Source organism: Ctenocephalides felis, unplaced genomic scaffold (assembly GCF_003426905.1).
Source record: "Ctenocephalides felis isolate EL2017-DRISC unplaced genomic scaffold, ASM342690v1 CF-g0.4_SCAFFOLD_00845, whole genome shotgun sequence".
In the NCBI taxonomy this organism is placed as follows: Eukaryota; Metazoa; Arthropoda; class Insecta; order Siphonaptera; family Pulicidae; genus Ctenocephalides; species Ctenocephalides felis.
This window is the reverse complement of record NW_020536999.1, coordinates 31,083,720-31,099,450: the sequence shown is the minus strand read 5'-3', so window position 1 is coordinate 31,099,450 and position 15,731 is coordinate 31,083,720. Positions and strand designations below refer to the sequence as shown.

The 15,731-nt window shown below is 25.8% G+C and overlaps 1 protein-coding gene across 1 annotated transcript; it reads left to right on the top strand.

The window, feature by feature from the left end:
• The first annotated feature begins 856 nt into the window (after positions 1 to 856).
• Positions 857 to 15,580, top strand: LOC113391304 (solute carrier family 26 member 10-like). The gene is given in 15 exon segments (XM_026627248.1): positions 857 to 1,005; positions 5,808 to 5,969; positions 8,133 to 8,243; positions 9,587 to 9,702; positions 9,797 to 9,964; positions 10,030 to 10,134; positions 10,500 to 10,633; positions 11,453 to 11,615; positions 12,242 to 12,418; positions 12,742 to 12,889; positions 13,284 to 13,408; positions 13,477 to 13,527; positions 13,529 to 13,654; positions 14,395 to 14,524; positions 15,362 to 15,580. Coding segments are annotated over 15 exon segments (1,989 nt in total). The 5' UTR covers positions 857 to 866; the 3' UTR covers positions 15,496 to 15,580.
• Positions 15,581 to 15,731: the final 151 nt, after the last annotated feature.

Below are 15,731 nucleotides of genomic sequence, written 5' to 3'. Positions count from 1 at the left end.
GGAGAAAAACAGTAATGTTTGAAATCTATATCAGAAAGTAATTTTTGTTTTTTTTATTAGTTTTTTTGATTGCGAGCACTGTGTTGCTTAGATTACAAGTTCTCTTTATAATTTTAAGTATACGTTATTTAACTGTTTTAAAAGATGTATTGTAAATTTTAAGTTAGATTTATCAGATTTTTTTTATATAACTTCTACGAAATCTTACACGTGGGTAGAGGAAAAAGAACCAACTGAAACTTTACCCTGACATAGGTGTAAAAAATAAAAAATATCAAATAAAATAGTGAATTAAAAAAAAAAAACAATTTTACAAGAGATAAATTAAATAAATAGTTATTCCAACTCTGCTGATACATCTTTCTGGCAAAATACTAGATCAAGGTAGTTTACAGTGCTATCTCTGTAAAAAATGCACCCATAAAGATTTTATTTCGCATTGGTTGAATAATGAAGCTATGATTTCGAAAAATGCATTTAAAATTGAAATTTGATATTGGACTTGTTTGCCCCCTGGTCGTCCCAATTTATATGGCTTATGGGGTTAAAAGGACGAGTTTACAAATTTTTGAAAAAAAGCGAAAAACACATTTTTACAAAGATGAATCAGCTGGGTGTTGTACTGAACATCAGGTAGTTGTTTGTTTGATATGTTTTATTTGTTGAGATATAATTAGTTTGGTTTGATATAATATATTAGTATGGTTTTTCTCAATCTAATTGCTCAATGTCAAAATGACCATTGTGCTCTGCCCTACACTGTATATATATATATATATATATATATATATATATATATATATATATATATATATATTTAAAATTTTGTACGATATTTTTTATGAAGTTACTGAAGACAAATCAAGATGACTTCGAGGAACTCGCTGGGTGCTCCGGTGGGAGGTTTTGGTACTGAGGTCAGAGGTTCACTAAGAGTGGAACGACCTCACTATCCGCAATGGAGACTTAATGAAAAAGCAGAATACTCAAAACCAAAGAGAAACAGTAAGTTGTATTTTATTAATACTTATCAATATTACTACTATTTTGCTTAATTCACATCTTTTTATTATCGTGTAAAATACAATCTGTCTCCGAGAGTCATTCAGTAATTAAAATATAATTTTAATTACTAAAAGTTGTGAAAGATTAACCGCTTGTGCACTTTCTTATTTATTAATTAGTTATGGTATAGTAGTATTTAACTAACATAACGTTAAATGTTTGACTGTTTAGAAATTCTAAATATTGTTATATAATCAAAATGAGTAATGCAGAATGATGCAGTAATACGCTATTTTTCTGTTTTAATAATTTTCATTTACGATTTTAAATACTAATGAAGATTTGGCATTTTTATAAGCAAATATATGTTGATATTTCAAAAATATTTTAATAGTTTAAAATAGTATGTACATGCACATATATTTAAACTTTACGTCTAACAATATGCGACTCATATATATTAAGTACTCATGCTAAATAACTAATATGTAAATGTAAAGTAAATATTTAAGGAGTAATCTTAAAATTCGAGATTCCTTATTACTATTTTTTAGTTATCTATTTTTGGTACACAAATACACTGCGTTCAGTCAAATAGAAGTACTTAATATAATGAATAAATATAGTAACAACAAGATAATATATAAATAGTATAGTAATAATAATTTTGCAGAATCTTAATTTATATATTAAAAATTTGTAGTTAAGAAAACCAATCCTTTCTTTAAAACGTATGTATCTAAAGCTGATGTATCTATATATTTCTTAATATTTAACCTTACGTTTTCTCTGCTATTGATTTATTGTCAAACTAAATTAAATTAATTAGTTGAATAACAATTTAATTTAAATTTTCATAAGTTATATAATCCATTCAGATGTACTTTACATTTTTTTAAATTCAAAAACAAAAATTTGTATATCGATGTGTTTTGTTTGCACTAATTTTTTTTGAAATTTTTTTGCTGATTGGTAATTATTATTTTTCATTTTAATTTTAATTATTAGCTTTCCATAGGGTAAGTTATAGTAATAGCAAAAAATCGAAAATGTAGATTTTTATACATCTTTACGTTTCAGAGGTTTCTGAAGATTTTGGCATACCTTGGAAAAATTGGATGTATGAATGTGTGTGTGTGCGGATGCAAATTTTTCAGAAAGTTAATTTTTTCCAAAAATTCTTATATTCTCAAAAATTTCTTTTTTCAAAGTTTTCAAAATAACTTAAAGGTTTTTCAAAAATCTTAATTTTGATTACGGGAAGTTTCAGCAATTTGCCTTAAGGTACGATGCCATGTACCACTAGTTTTTTATGTAATTTATATATATTTTGTTATTACTGATTTATTCTTAGTTTTGTAACTCTAAGAATTTATTGTAACTCAAGTATAAAATAAACAAAATTATATTTATTGAATTTTTTCAATTTGTCGTATATGTCTTTACAACCTCGTATAACCTAATATAAATATGTTCCAACGTCGAAGAAGGTATCAAGTTCAATAATTGAATAAATAAATAAATAAATAAATAAATATATATATATATATATATATATATTTATAAACACGTATATAAAGTATTTTCTAATAAAATAGCTTACTTTTTTAAAATAAATAGTGTCACGAAATTAAAGTTCTCTAATCGGTCATTGAATCAAGACGGTGTGAACTCGTCCTTAGCCACTATTCAGCCCATACTGGCACTGATCAATTAATAAATCTGTGAGTCACTCTTATTAACATAAACTTAATAAACCTACGAGAACAGATTGATTCTGCAGGTAAAGCGTTAATGACTTTCACCTGATTCCAGCTGTGATGTAACATTTATAAATCTATGCAGAAACCAATGGACTGTGTATGTTTTATGCGATGTATGAGCGCAAAGACGCGACAAAAACAAAAACAATTACGAAATCGTTTTAACCTAATTAAATGCGATAAACGACAATTCAGAAAATCTCAGATGACTGCAGTCGTTAAGTTTGTTTGGATTAAGTTGATATAAGACAATAGTGCGAAGTAATGTAATACACAATTGTAGACGTAGTCAGAAGGTCCAGTATCTTTTTCAAAACCTTATGTTTTTTAACTTCTCGTAAAAGTTTGTTCACTCCAAAAAAATCCGACTTGGTAATTTTATGTTTTCTTCGCGTCTTAAGATATTTTAAATCTTTTGACACCAAAATTGAAAAAAGTGTGTGTGCACGTGAGCAAAATTCCATTTTTGTGGATGTTTCCGAAAACGGTTGCGCAAAGAAGGGCCGATTCGTTTTTTCTCACTATCAGATAAGTGCAGCATTTTTTGTAAGCGGTTTTGCAAAAAATCTCGAGCCAATTTTGAAAATTCGACAACGAAAGAGGTCAGTTGGCAATCCACGTTTTCGTAAATCCACGATTTGAATGGTTAAAAAATATTTGATTTCTATTGATAGGGAGATGTGCTTTTTAGTTTTTAGCAAAGACAGGTCCAGCCGTTTTCGTGATACGGAGCAAGGAGTGCAGAAAATTAAAATCGTGTTTCTGAGATAACGATACATCTGATTTGAATGGTCCAAAAAATATTGAATTTGTATTGATGGGGTGATTAGATTTTGGTAAAGCCAGGTCTAGCCGTTTCGAAGATCCAAAGCTAATAAATAAGCTAATAAATAGAACTAAGCATCCGATTTGAATGATTCAAAAAACTTTCCGCTTGTGTTGTCGAAATGATTGCTTTTGGGAACAAAATCTTTTTTAATTTTTTTTTTTAATTTCAAGAAATATTTTTTTTTACTAAATTTTATTTTTCGAATATTTCATTATGGTACGAGAAGTTTCAGCAATTTGCCTTAAGGCCTTAAGGCATGATGCCATATACCACTAGTTTTGGTGAAGATCGGCTGGGTTGTGTTCATGGTCATCGAAAACATCCTAAAATTATAGTCCTATGAAAAGTGGTTTATTATCATAGTTTGCACATATCAATTCTTATTAATTCTAATATGTACTTTTACCGAGAAGTTCATGCAATTTGTCTTAAAATAAAATGCCACTTAAACCAAGTGGTTTAGTTTTCATAATCTAATCTTAAACGTGATTCATTAAACAATAGTCTATTTTTAATAAATAAATATTTGTGACTAAACAGAAAATCATATAAACAAATTAACAAACAAGTGTACTTGATCTTGATTTGATCTCATAAACTTTTGTTTTATCAGTTTCCAAAAAGCAACAAAGATATGTAGATTTAATTTATTTTCGAGTACTACGTCATAATCATTACAGAGCAAAATTAATTGCGCAAATTTCCACACTTGTGTACACGATTCGTAAATGAGTTGGTTAATTTGCTCCATAAATAACTATTGTATTTAATATATTTTTAAATTCATTGATTAAGACATATGGTAGACAATTTTAGGTGAATAAGATTAGAATTTTTAAATTTTTTTTCTCTTCATTAATTATCATCTGCCTTACACAATAAATATAAGACTTTCAGAAATTTTAATTTAGATTTAATAGAGATTAATTATTCGCTCAAAAATCAATTTCTTTATGTAATCTATTAATTTTGATCAGAAACCACCATTTTAATTAAATGAATAATACAAGAAAATTTGATACTGCCTTACTGATAACAACTTATAGAATCATTTTTATTTTATCATTAAATAAAAAAAAACAAAACTTTACAAATAAAATATTATGCGAACAATTGGCGTAACAAATTTAATTTTAATTTTAAGCATTCGGAAAATGATTTATTAACTTTCCGTATGGTTAGTTTGTAGTTTTCAAAGTTTCTGAGCATTTTGGCATACCTGGATAAAATTTTTCGTCCATGTTTTCGGTCGAACAGATCAACCGAATTGAATGTTTCAAAGAACATTCGATTCCTATTGATAGGAAGATGTGCTGATTAGATTTTGGCAAAAGTCGCTCCAGCCGTTTTGGAGTTACGAAGCAAAGAGTGCAGAAAATAGAAATCGAGTTTTTTTAGATATCGAAAATAATTCGGATTTTCAAAATTTTAATTCGGTACGGGATGTTCTAGCAATTTGCCTCAAGGCACGATGCTAACACTGCTAGTTCCAATTTTGTATTTTAAAATTTTAAACAAAATTTCAATGTCGTAGTAAATAATATTATGAGAATATTGATGAACAAGTTGCAAGATAAAATGTCTGATCTAAATATTTTAATAAGTTTAAAAAGTGAGATAGAATAATATTTTAATTAGTTATTAAATGCTTTTACACTTAACTTCATTCAGTAAAACTATTATTATTTTTTGTAGTTTGTTATAAGTATTTATCTAGAGAAGAATTGGGAAACGTTTAAACCAAATTATAAATAATTATAATTAATTTTCTTAATTATAATTATAAAAAATTGATCATTGACTAAGCAAAAAAATGAATGTGCATTTGTGCTAAAGCATGTTTACTTGGGTTAAATTAATATATTACATTTTTATTTATTTTTGTAGGTATGTATATATTTTATGTTTTTTATCATTTTTATTATTAAATTTTTGTTTGTGTTAATTGTATTTCATAATTAAATTGCATTAACGTATCGGTTTAAAAATTATATTTTTGAATTTTCATTTAATGAAAAAAATGCTTTTGCAAACACTATGCTTTTTCATTTTGATTTAGGTTATATTATATTATATAATTAATTATCATTTATTTCCTTAGATTTACAATGTATTATTTTTTTATATTTTACCAACTAATATTTATTTATTGGACTTAAATTTTGCTTATTTCCATTTGTGTATAATATATTTTTTTTTTATTTTATTAGTATGCAAAGAAGCGACAACAAAATGTTGTGGAGGAGGTGTGTGGAAAACCCTTTCAAGCCTAATTCCCATCCTCAGTTGGTTGCCGAAGTACGACTTCAAGACTTTGCTGATCGGCGATATTGTTTCCGGGGTCACAGTTGCCATCATGCACATTCCACAAGGTAATAATAATATAACTAATTGTCAGTTGCACATCAGAGGAATATCTTGACGAACTTTCAAAAAAATTTCATAGATATACTGAAAATCGTAGTTTTAAATTGAATTTTGTGCTTGAAAATTTGAAAAATTAATAAAATACTGCGTGATATGATTATGAATTTAAAGGGGGTATTCTAGTCCAGAAATTTACAGAAAACAATTTTTTGATATCTGCAAAGTTTAACTATTCAAGAATGTGTACAAGAGTATTTTTCAAAATTTTAATTATTTTCAGAGATATAGTTCTTTAACCATGAAATTCCTTCTCTCTTTTCTTCCTCTGTGAAACTTTAAACGCAGATTAAAGTTTTTACGATTTTTTAACTTCTACTGGATCGATGTACTTGAAATTTTTACAGTCTTTTTTATAGACTTCTCATTAGTATGTATTTTCGATTTTTACTATTTTTAAAAAAAATCGAGAATATCAAAATTAGTAGTAATTCTTTTTTTCAAACAGTCACTATTTTGTGAATATGGTATTTTTAACTTGTCCGTCGTTAGTTTCTAAACTTTAGTCATTTTATAAACCTTAGAATTTTGTATTTGTCATAAAATTTCTTCACCCTGATTTTATTTTTTCACGATTTTTAAGTCATTCTGAATCGTTGACACCAACATTGGAAACAGTAAGTGTATAATAATGTATAACAAAATACCACTTAATTAATTTGTTAATGTTATTATTATGATTTCGATGCAAATGCAAGGCTTCTCCAAAAAATTCTTTTCTCTTACAATTAGTAAATTGATTACAGATTTATTCAGAATATAGTATAAAATAAAAGTCTTTTTATTTTCTTTCTGCTTCTATAGCCTTCTATAGCAAAAAGGCGAATTGATCAAAAATTTAAAACCTGCTTTGAATCACTGAAGAGTAATAAATATAAATAGAAGTAGAATTTTTATTTTCATTGTCATTTTGTAAATCATCCATCACAATATTTCATTATCCCATGGGGGAATTTTCACTGACTTTTGAAACGTTGCCAATGAAAAACCTTCATTATTATTTTAAGCTCTTCCATATATAGAATATGTGTCAAATAAATATCTGATACAAAAGCCTCTATTCAAAAAATCTATTCAAGAGACTATTATTTAACCTTATTCGCATATTATATAAAAACCGTATCGGGATCATTGTCAATTGACAATATAAACGTAGTAATCGCGCACAAAAAGCGAAAATTATCCGCAAATGTCTATTTTTTAAAGAGACTTTGGATAGCGTGCCTTGATCGATATCACCATGGGACAAATATATGTACTTTGAAGACCTTGGCATTAATGCCTAATCTATAAAAATATGTGAAAAATTATCAACGATTGTGCTGAAATCTCCATCAATCATTTGACGAATTGATTGCGAATTGATTAGCTTTACATTCTATCAGAATATTAACTCTGTTGTTAAGATTTCTCAATGCTAATGCGATTATATAAATACTGTTATAATTATGTATGATTTATACATGGTGACATATGTTGAATTAAATGATTTTTCAATCTTGATGATAATTAAAATCTGGTATAAAACTATTTAATTATATTAGCTGAACTAGTAATTTAAATATTATTCGTTTGATAAGTTGATTATCTGGCAATTGAATAAAATAATTTTAAATGGGTTAAGAAAAAAATGTTATTTTTATTTTTGATAACCATAAGATTATGAATTTAATTATAAGGAATCGTTTAAACATTTTGTTACGAGTAAAGTTTAATTTAAAAAAAAAAAGTTTATTTTTTATTTTTATTAATCAGCCTTGATGACTAAACAAACCAATAAATAAAACAAATAGGAATTAGAGAACTTAAAATTATTAATCATTCGGAACTTATAGAAATGAAATTTCTTAGAAATTTGTTTGCTCTTTAATTAATTATAATAATTTTATTTTTAATTTATTATAATTCTTTATAATATATATTCTATTATAATTTATTTTTATTTATTATAATTTAGTCAGAAAAAATGATTTAATTTTTGGTGTACTGTGAAAAAATATTACCCCCTCAGTATATTAAGGATTAACATTAATATTTTGAGAGAGGCACGTCTTTTTGTTTTTGGCTTTTATTTTTAAGGAAAGTTTTCTATTCTTCATATTATTTTCAAGGTATGGGCTATGCTTTGCTGGGAAATCTACCACCCATTGTTGGAATATATACAGCCTTCTTTCCTGTATTAATATATTTTCTTCTGGGAACTGGGAGACATAACTCAATGGGTAAGAAATAAATTAATTTATTTGATTAAATGACGAAATGTTTCTGCAAATCTTATTTATTTGCATATTCTGATATATAACTCGCTTATCAGAATATTATTAGCAAATTGAGTAAATATATGTCTTATTGTTAGTTGAAAATAAGCTACACTGATACACGATTTTAAGTAACTTACTTAAAGTTTGTATATGAAAATAGTTAAGGATACTTGAAAAATTAAGTAAAGTGCTGATTTAAAGATTTAACACAATAATAAAAATAATTCTTCGTATAATTATTTAACACATATATTTTTTATTTATAGTCTGAGAGGTTATTTGTGTAGTACTACCGGCAGCTTCCGTATTCTTAGTAATATATTTTATGCAAAATCAAATAGAATAGTTCCATTTCACAATGTTTCAACAGCTGTGTAAATAATTAGAAATTCCTATTTCGCACAGTGACAAGTAATATTGGACAATGTAAATTTCAAATTGTTATCATCTCCAAGCATTGTGCAAATTTGACGTAATGATTCGGTTTTTCTTGATAAATACTCAGGATAGTAATTCTAACATTAGATATTTTTGGTGATTATGCTGATTGTGTAATTTATGATAATTATGTGGGAATTTTCAAAGAACATGAAAAATCTATTATTAAATACACTATCACAATATGATCTAACCAATTTACTTGCTTAATTAATTTCTAGACAAATTAGACTTTACAAATGACTATTACTCCCCTTATAGTAGAAAATATACAAATTTATACTTCACTTCTTAATTCATTAATTTGTATTAATGGGTATAAATATGAATTTCTGCAAACAAAAATTTGTCCATAAATTCTTTTTTTATTAAATTCAAAATAATTTATCATTTACAGGGAGCACTTATTACGTTCTTTCTTATTTTTATTTTTTTTTAATTATTTTGTTTTAAATCTTCAAATCCTAAAAAAGCTCATTAAAACCTTAAAAACACTTAATATGAAAAGATTGTTGATTGAGAATTTAAATTAAATTTTAGAATGTCAAAAATTTGAGAAAAATTGATAATATTGCCACAAAGTTAATACAACAAGAAAAACTCAATAAAACGACGTCTTCCAAGAGAAAATAATTAAAATCCTTGATTTATTTATTCCTTTGAGGTGTGCATATATATATAAAAAGTCTTTTCAGCACAAATTAATAAATGACTTTTCATAAAATTTTATGTCTTTATTGAAGCAAATTCTGCTCTAACTTATTTATAAAAAAAATATTGCTTTCTTAACGATACTTTGTACTTCATAATGTAAAATAATAAATACTGATTATTTTAAGAAATATTTAATGTTTTATAATTTTAAGGGTCTTTCGCTGTAATTTGTCTTATGGTGGGTCAAATTGTTCTCAAGTACAAAAGCGCAGAGTACAGCGAAGTAGAAATCGCCGTTGCACTATGTTTCATGTGCGGGGTGTATCAGGTCAGAAAATTATCTAATAATATTATTTGCATATTAATAATTTAAATCATACTTCAAAAATACTATTTATACTATTTAATTCAATTTCTTACAGCTTGCAATGTATTTTCTGAGACTAGGTGTAGTGACCTCATTGCTCTCTGAAACTTTAATTTCTGGATTCACAACCGGCGCAGCTATTCATGTCTTAACTTCTCAAATTAATGGTTTGTTAGGTCTCAAAGGAGCCCCCGAAGACGAACCACAATTTCAAGTCATACACGTAAGAAAAAACAACATATTAGATAATTGTCGGATATTATTTTAATTGTTTCAATTTGTTTACAGAGCTATATAGATATATTCAGTAACGTACAAAATCTTAATTGGACAGCAGTAATTATATCGTCGATTACTATAATTATTTTATTGATAAACAATGAAATAATTAAGGTAAGTGATGTTTTAGTTAAAATAACTGCAATTATATTGCTTGTTTTGATAAGGATCTAAACATCAAGTTTTTCGATTGAAAAGAGTAAAAAACAATGCTATTAATTATATATATAAATATAATGTTAAATTATTAAATATTAGCTAATTGATAATTTTTATATAAAATTGTTAGCTCAAGCGATCAAATATTCTAAAATTACAATGAGATAAAATAATAATATAAAATAAGCAAAATTAAAAAGAGGTTGCTTATTTATTCTAAGAGAACAGTAGAACTTGAAAATCAATCAGAACATTTGACATGGTTATTTGCCAGTATGAACTACTTGTTTATTAAACAAAAATATAACAATTATTTTTAGCCAAGATTAGCAAAGGTTTGCAAAGTTCCTGTACCAATTGAACTTATAGTTGTCGTCAGTGGAACTTTAGCATCACGATATGGAGAACTTCGTGAAAAATATCATATACCAACTGTTGGCGAAATTCCTACTGGGTAATATATTTTAATGTCATATTATAACTTAATTGGATTATATATGTTAAAAATATTATCTATATATATTAATAATAATTGCCATATATTTTATGTTAATCAATCACAGATATTTTATAAAAATGTGAAAGATTGAACATACCCAACTCATCATGCACCATAATTGTTTTCTCTTTTCTTCTTAATCACATAAAAGTAAATAATTTTTTATACGTTTATATTCTTTACACATCCATGACGTCTAAATTACCACCTCATTGTCTAGCCGTATGCAAATTTTGGACTAATTCCAAATAGCAAAATTATGCAAGTCATTAAAATTTGTTACAAGGATAAAATTGTGCAGATAAGATGAATAAATATTTGTAAAAGCATTTATATTCGAAAACAGTATTTTTAAGATAATTAATTATTAAACTAATACTCATTTCTTCATGGAAAATTCTTTGGTGTAAACTGGATCTATCAAGTTTTCCAATAATCCAAATTTATTGATAATATTGAATACATTAAAGAAATATGGTAAGTTTGGTTTTATAGAAACCAGTATCTTCTGGAAATATTGATGGCATCAGCTGACCTAAGCAATTATTAAATTGATCAACCAATTCAATTTAGTAATCGATTTTAATCAAAAAGACAATTACCAATATTGAACAAATATGCAAGGTTATTGTATTATTTTCTGAAATCTTAAAAATATGTAAATGATTAGTATTATAATAGTAATTAATGTAAATAATTTAGTAAAAAATTGGATTTTATAACCTCAACATAATATTTTTATACTTCCTAATATTTTTCTTATTTTTCATCTAGTTTACCAGAACCTACTGTTCCTTCAGCTGATCTTATGGGAAAAGTAGCGATCGATGCAATCGCCATCGCCGTGGTTTCATATGCGATATCGTTTTCCATGGCTTTAATATTCGCCCAAAGAATCGGCTACCGCGTTCACGCCAATCAAGAACTTTTAGCTCAGGTAATAATATAACTTTTTATAAAATATTGAGAAATAATAAAAATGTGAAAATTTGGGGGATAAAGTTGTCATTAAAAAAAAAACAGAGGAGGCAGACAAGAAGATATATTTCAATATATAGGAACCATCCACAAAATGTTTACAATGTTTCATATCCTAGGGTATTATACTCCAACTATAAATTTGTCATATCTTTTATTCCTTTTTTTAATTTAAATAAGTTGTCTTGTAAAGTCTTTCAGTAATCGAGGTAACAACAGTGCAATGAGTTTTTTGAAGTTTTTCAGAAGTAACTCTTAATCAATAAAATTATCACAAAGATAACACCAATACTACATAACTACATTACAAAAAATAAATAATTATTTATTTTTTGGTTTTAAAAAGATGTGTTTGTATAAAATAATAGTTTTTCATCTAATTTATTTTGAATAAAAAAATAGTTTTTGTTTATAATTTGTGCCTTGATGAATTAGTCATGTAGAAGTAACCAGGAGTATTTTCTAACTTACAACTTTTAGTCTGTAAGTCTCTACAGATATTATACTAGTTATAGGAATCTTATTGCATGCACATTATTTTACTACTTATTATTACGTTTTTTTACAATTTATTTATTATTATAGGGCGTTGGTAATGTGTTTGGTTCATTTTTCGGATGCATGCCATTTGCTGCCTCAATTTCTCGATCTACGATTCAACATTCTGTAGGAGGACAAACTCAACTTACATCCTTGATTTCTTGTTCCTTACTAGTGTTTGTACTCTTGTGGATTGGCCCATTTTTTGAACCATTACCTAAGGTAAAATAATATCAATATATAAATATTTTTTCATGATTTAGAATAAAGTTGTAGATTTTAAATATTGTAAGAAAACCATTAAAATGTTAGATTTATTTTAAAATAACTTAAATATTAAAATTTTGATTGCAAACAAATAATATGCACTTAATAATAAACCATTATGTCAAATTTTGTTAAAGATGTTCATACATTGCAATACACTTCTATGTATAACAAGTATTTTATGATCAATCCTCTAATATTAGTATCAACAATTAGTGCAAATTGAAGTAATGTATGACATCTTATTTAAAATTTTCTTAATATAAATATATTTCTAGTGTGTTTTGGCATCTATAATCGTCGTTGCACTAAAAGGAATGTTGAAACAAGTTCTGGAATTCCGAAGATTTATGAGATACAGCTACATTGATGCATTTGTTTGGATGGCAACATTTTTAACTGTGGTACTAGTCAGTATTGACATTGGTTCGTATAATTAATTAAATTAATTTGAAAATTTGCTTTATTTGACTTAAATACATACATTGATTTTTACATAGGTTCGTATAAAATTTTTGCAATATTAAATAAATTGCACTAGTATTAAATGTATTGAATAAATTGTATTAGTATTATTATACTAATGAATAATTTTCTTGATAAACTATCATATAAAGTAGAAATTTATTTCATCATTATTAGAAGTACGGTAAACTGCTAAAGATCCATCAAGAATAATAGTCATCAACCTACTCATATAATTATATAACATTCTACTAATAAATTATCAATCAATGATGTAATTAAATAATAAATATCATCTTATGATCTGTATAAAAGTAAATCACACTAAATATATATATATTGTTTGTTTTTATAGGTCTTTTTGTGGGAACTGGACTTTCCCTAATGAGTTTAATAATTCGTGGATTGAAACCATATGCATGTTTATTAGGCAATGTACCTAATACAGACTTATATCTGGACATGACAAGATATAAAGGAGTAAGTAGAACAAAATACAAAATTATCAAATATAAAACAAATTTATGTATTTTATATTTTTTTTGTAGACGGAACATCCAAAAGGTGTTCGAGTATTCCATTATTCTGGTGGTTTAAATTTTTGCAACAAAACAACATTTCCGATCGACTTTATGTCGAATGGTCGATTGTGATCCTTCCAAGATTAATTGCAAGAAAAATGCCATCAGTGATAGTAATAGTAATATAGAATCTTCAGATTGGAGGGTAAGCTCATCATATTTATTTCACAAAGTTCCACGTTTATACCTGCATTTTTGGAAACCTTATTTCAAGTAGTATTTATATACATTTTATTAGTCTGAAAAACATTCTAATTTTTAACACAAATAATAACTTTCTACATACAAGGCCAATTATTTTTAATCATATCATCAATTATGATTTTTAAATATATCTACATATCAAAATCTAATATTTTATTAATTAAAATTTTTAAACTTAATTAGATTGATATTACAATATATATCAGCAATCCGACATTAATGACATTAGATTATTCAAAATTAAAAGATATAGATTTAATATGATATCTTATGACACGTGATAATCAGATTTATTATCATTATAAGATAATATTCTGATCAGGAAAATTTAAACGTTGCCATTATTTATTACATGACATGTTAAAATTTGTAATACAATAGTGTGGAGATTTCAATCACTTTTTTGGAAAATACTTCTTAAACACGTGAAAATTAAAATATACGATAATTTTAAATTAAATTAAAACTATCTATCAACATTTAAATTTCAGAAAAGATTGAGAGTAAAAAGAAATGCAAAAATATAGAAATTTTTTTCTGAAACATATGAACTTAATTTCTATTTTAGATATACATTTCGAACGTAGGATTATGATGCATTATGAACTTTTACATAGACTCAAAGAAAAATTAATAAAGATGCTGGAGAAGATTATTAAAAAAATAATTTTACCATTTTAGGATCTCTCCTGCATTGTGGTAGATTTTTCTGCAGTCATGTACATCGATCCATCAGCTGCCAAAGAATTAAAAGCTTTGTCAAAACAATTTTCTGAATGTGGAATTTCTTTATACTTGGCCAGCTGTCCATGTAAGTATCATCTTATAATTAGAATGTAAAATTTTATTAATTTCAAGTACCTTGTGATATTTAAATTACTTAACCCTATTTTTGCTATGACACACATAATCATTCTTCCATATAGTCCTATGACCTGATACGAACTTGAAAAAAATCAATATTGTATTATAATATCTTAATCTTGTTAGTGCTATTTTCTATATCCTTCTTAGCACAGTCAGCTTGAATTAAATTTATTGGTTTTTCTCATAATACATTATCACACAGCCGAATATAAATCGCTGAATTATTTTTTAATTAACTAAAGTAATTCTGTATAATACTGCACAATATATACATGCAAAGGAAATTATATTTTAATTCTTGCAGAATGCTATGAAAATTTAATTAAAAAGATTAGATTCTAATCATAAAGTATTTTAAATCAGTGAAATATATTATAGGTAGATGAGTATCTACAACCAATATTTTTCAGAATTTAATAATGCAATATTTTTAAACATAAGAAAGTGAATTCGAACTATGAATTCAAAACTTAAATTATTGAGGTTATCGATAACAATATATTATTTATTAAATAGTTAAATTAAATTTAAAAAAAACGGGATAATTGTAAGTAATAATGTAATATATTTATTAATAATTTTTTTGATTTACTAGTATATGAGAGATAAATTAAAATTTTTAAAATTATCGTTTACAGTTTATTATTAATTGGGTAGATAATCAAATAAAAAGTTGCTTGAATCTCATCAATATAATTTCTCAGGGTTTTATTGAAATAATGTAGTATTAATATTTATTTTTGTTTCATAAATTATGAATGGAATGATTTTTTTTTTCAAGGTAATGTTTTTGAAACCATACAAAAATGTTGCAATGCAGATGAAGACTGTGTGGAGCTTTTTGTCAGCGTTCATGATGCTGTTCATGCTGCCCATAGACAACTAAAAACGGTATCTGTTGATATTCATTTGTAATATTTTTTAGAATTATTGTTTCAATTGAGAACAAGCGTTAATATATATAGATATATATATATATATATATATATATATATTCACAAGGGGAAGAAAAGTGATAAGTTAAATGTGGTGCTCTCATACAACGGATTCCCCTTCGGATGGAGCGCCATTTATATATGACATGTTTAAAAAAGTGTACATCTCGTTGTTGACTTTACACTTGTATTATTGCCCTTTATTTTTAAAGTTTC